At 38.8% G+C, this 1,047-nt stretch overlaps 1 protein-coding gene across 1 annotated transcript; it reads left to right on the top strand.

The window, feature by feature from the left end:
* Positions 1–439: 439 nt before the first annotated feature.
* SARC_16532 (hypothetical protein) lies at positions 440–599 on the top strand (the record flags this gene model as incomplete). The annotated part of the gene is made up of 1 exon (XM_014289364.1): positions 440–599. A coding segment is annotated over one exon (160 nt), but the record flags the coding sequence as incomplete, so codon positions are not given.
* Positions 600–1,047: the final 448 nt, after the last annotated feature.

The raw sequence follows: 1,047 nt of genomic DNA, 5'->3' as shown, positions 1-1,047 counted from the left end.
TCTTATATATTCTTAGTCTTATTCTTATCCTTATAATTGTTCTTATCTCTATTATTATTACTATTATTATTATTACTATTACTTTTATTTTTATTATTGTATGCATATGTATATGTAATATATATATATACATATATATATACATGTATGTATGTATATGTGTATGTATGTATGTATGTATGTATGTATATACGTATGTATGTATGTATGTATGTATGTACGTATGTATGTATGTATGTAAGTATGTATGTATACATGTATATATATATCTCTATATATGTGTGTGTGTGTATGTATGTATGTATATATACATATATATATATATATATATATATATATATATTATGTGTATGTGTGTGTAGAACGGTATTTCAATTGCGCACCGAGTCTTCTTGCTGAGCCTGTCAGACACAACCTGTACACAAACCGTGCTGGAAGCATGTGCACACAGCCACACCTGAGCTCGGTGCTATCCATGCCTGGTTCACATAGAAACCATTTATCCATTGGGAGCACCGACTTGAGTAGAAGCGTCGCGAGCGCCAACATATGTGAGCCTTGTACCGCGTTAGACGGGTACGAAAGCTCTGAGCCTGAGCGTTAAGCTATCCCACGTCACGTGTAAGCTTCAATTCCTGAGACTCTCACGGTGGACTATACAATCACGCTTTCAAACTTTACCGGGAGAAGGAACTCGTGTGGTTTATTACATAAGTACCCACACGGCGGTACGAACCCGGTGTATTATACCATACGTAAATATACTCCTGATGTGTCGGCATAGTGCCCTGTTGTTGGCTGATCGCATGAGTTTGACTCAACGGTCTGTCAATGGTAACCAAGGCTTTCCGATTCAACAGAATGTATTAGGCAACTAATGTCCCCTTCAGCGACAGCCGAGAGGAGCGATCGCCCTGCACATCACAGTCGAATGTTCAAACGGAATGTTCCGTCGAGTCTTTCCGTATCCGTGGTCGGTGGTTGCTGTGAGATGTACTTAAATGAGCATAACGAGACTATTGGTCAGAGTATCGGGTCAACTTTGAA

Source organism: Sphaeroforma arctica, assembly GCF_001186125.1.
Source record: "Sphaeroforma arctica JP610 unplaced genomic scaffold supercont1.8292, whole genome shotgun sequence".
Classification (NCBI taxonomy): domain Eukaryota; class Ichthyosporea; order Ichthyophonida; genus Sphaeroforma; species Sphaeroforma arctica.
Note: the sequence above shows the minus strand (reverse complement) of the source record. Positions and strands in the feature narration are given on the sequence as shown.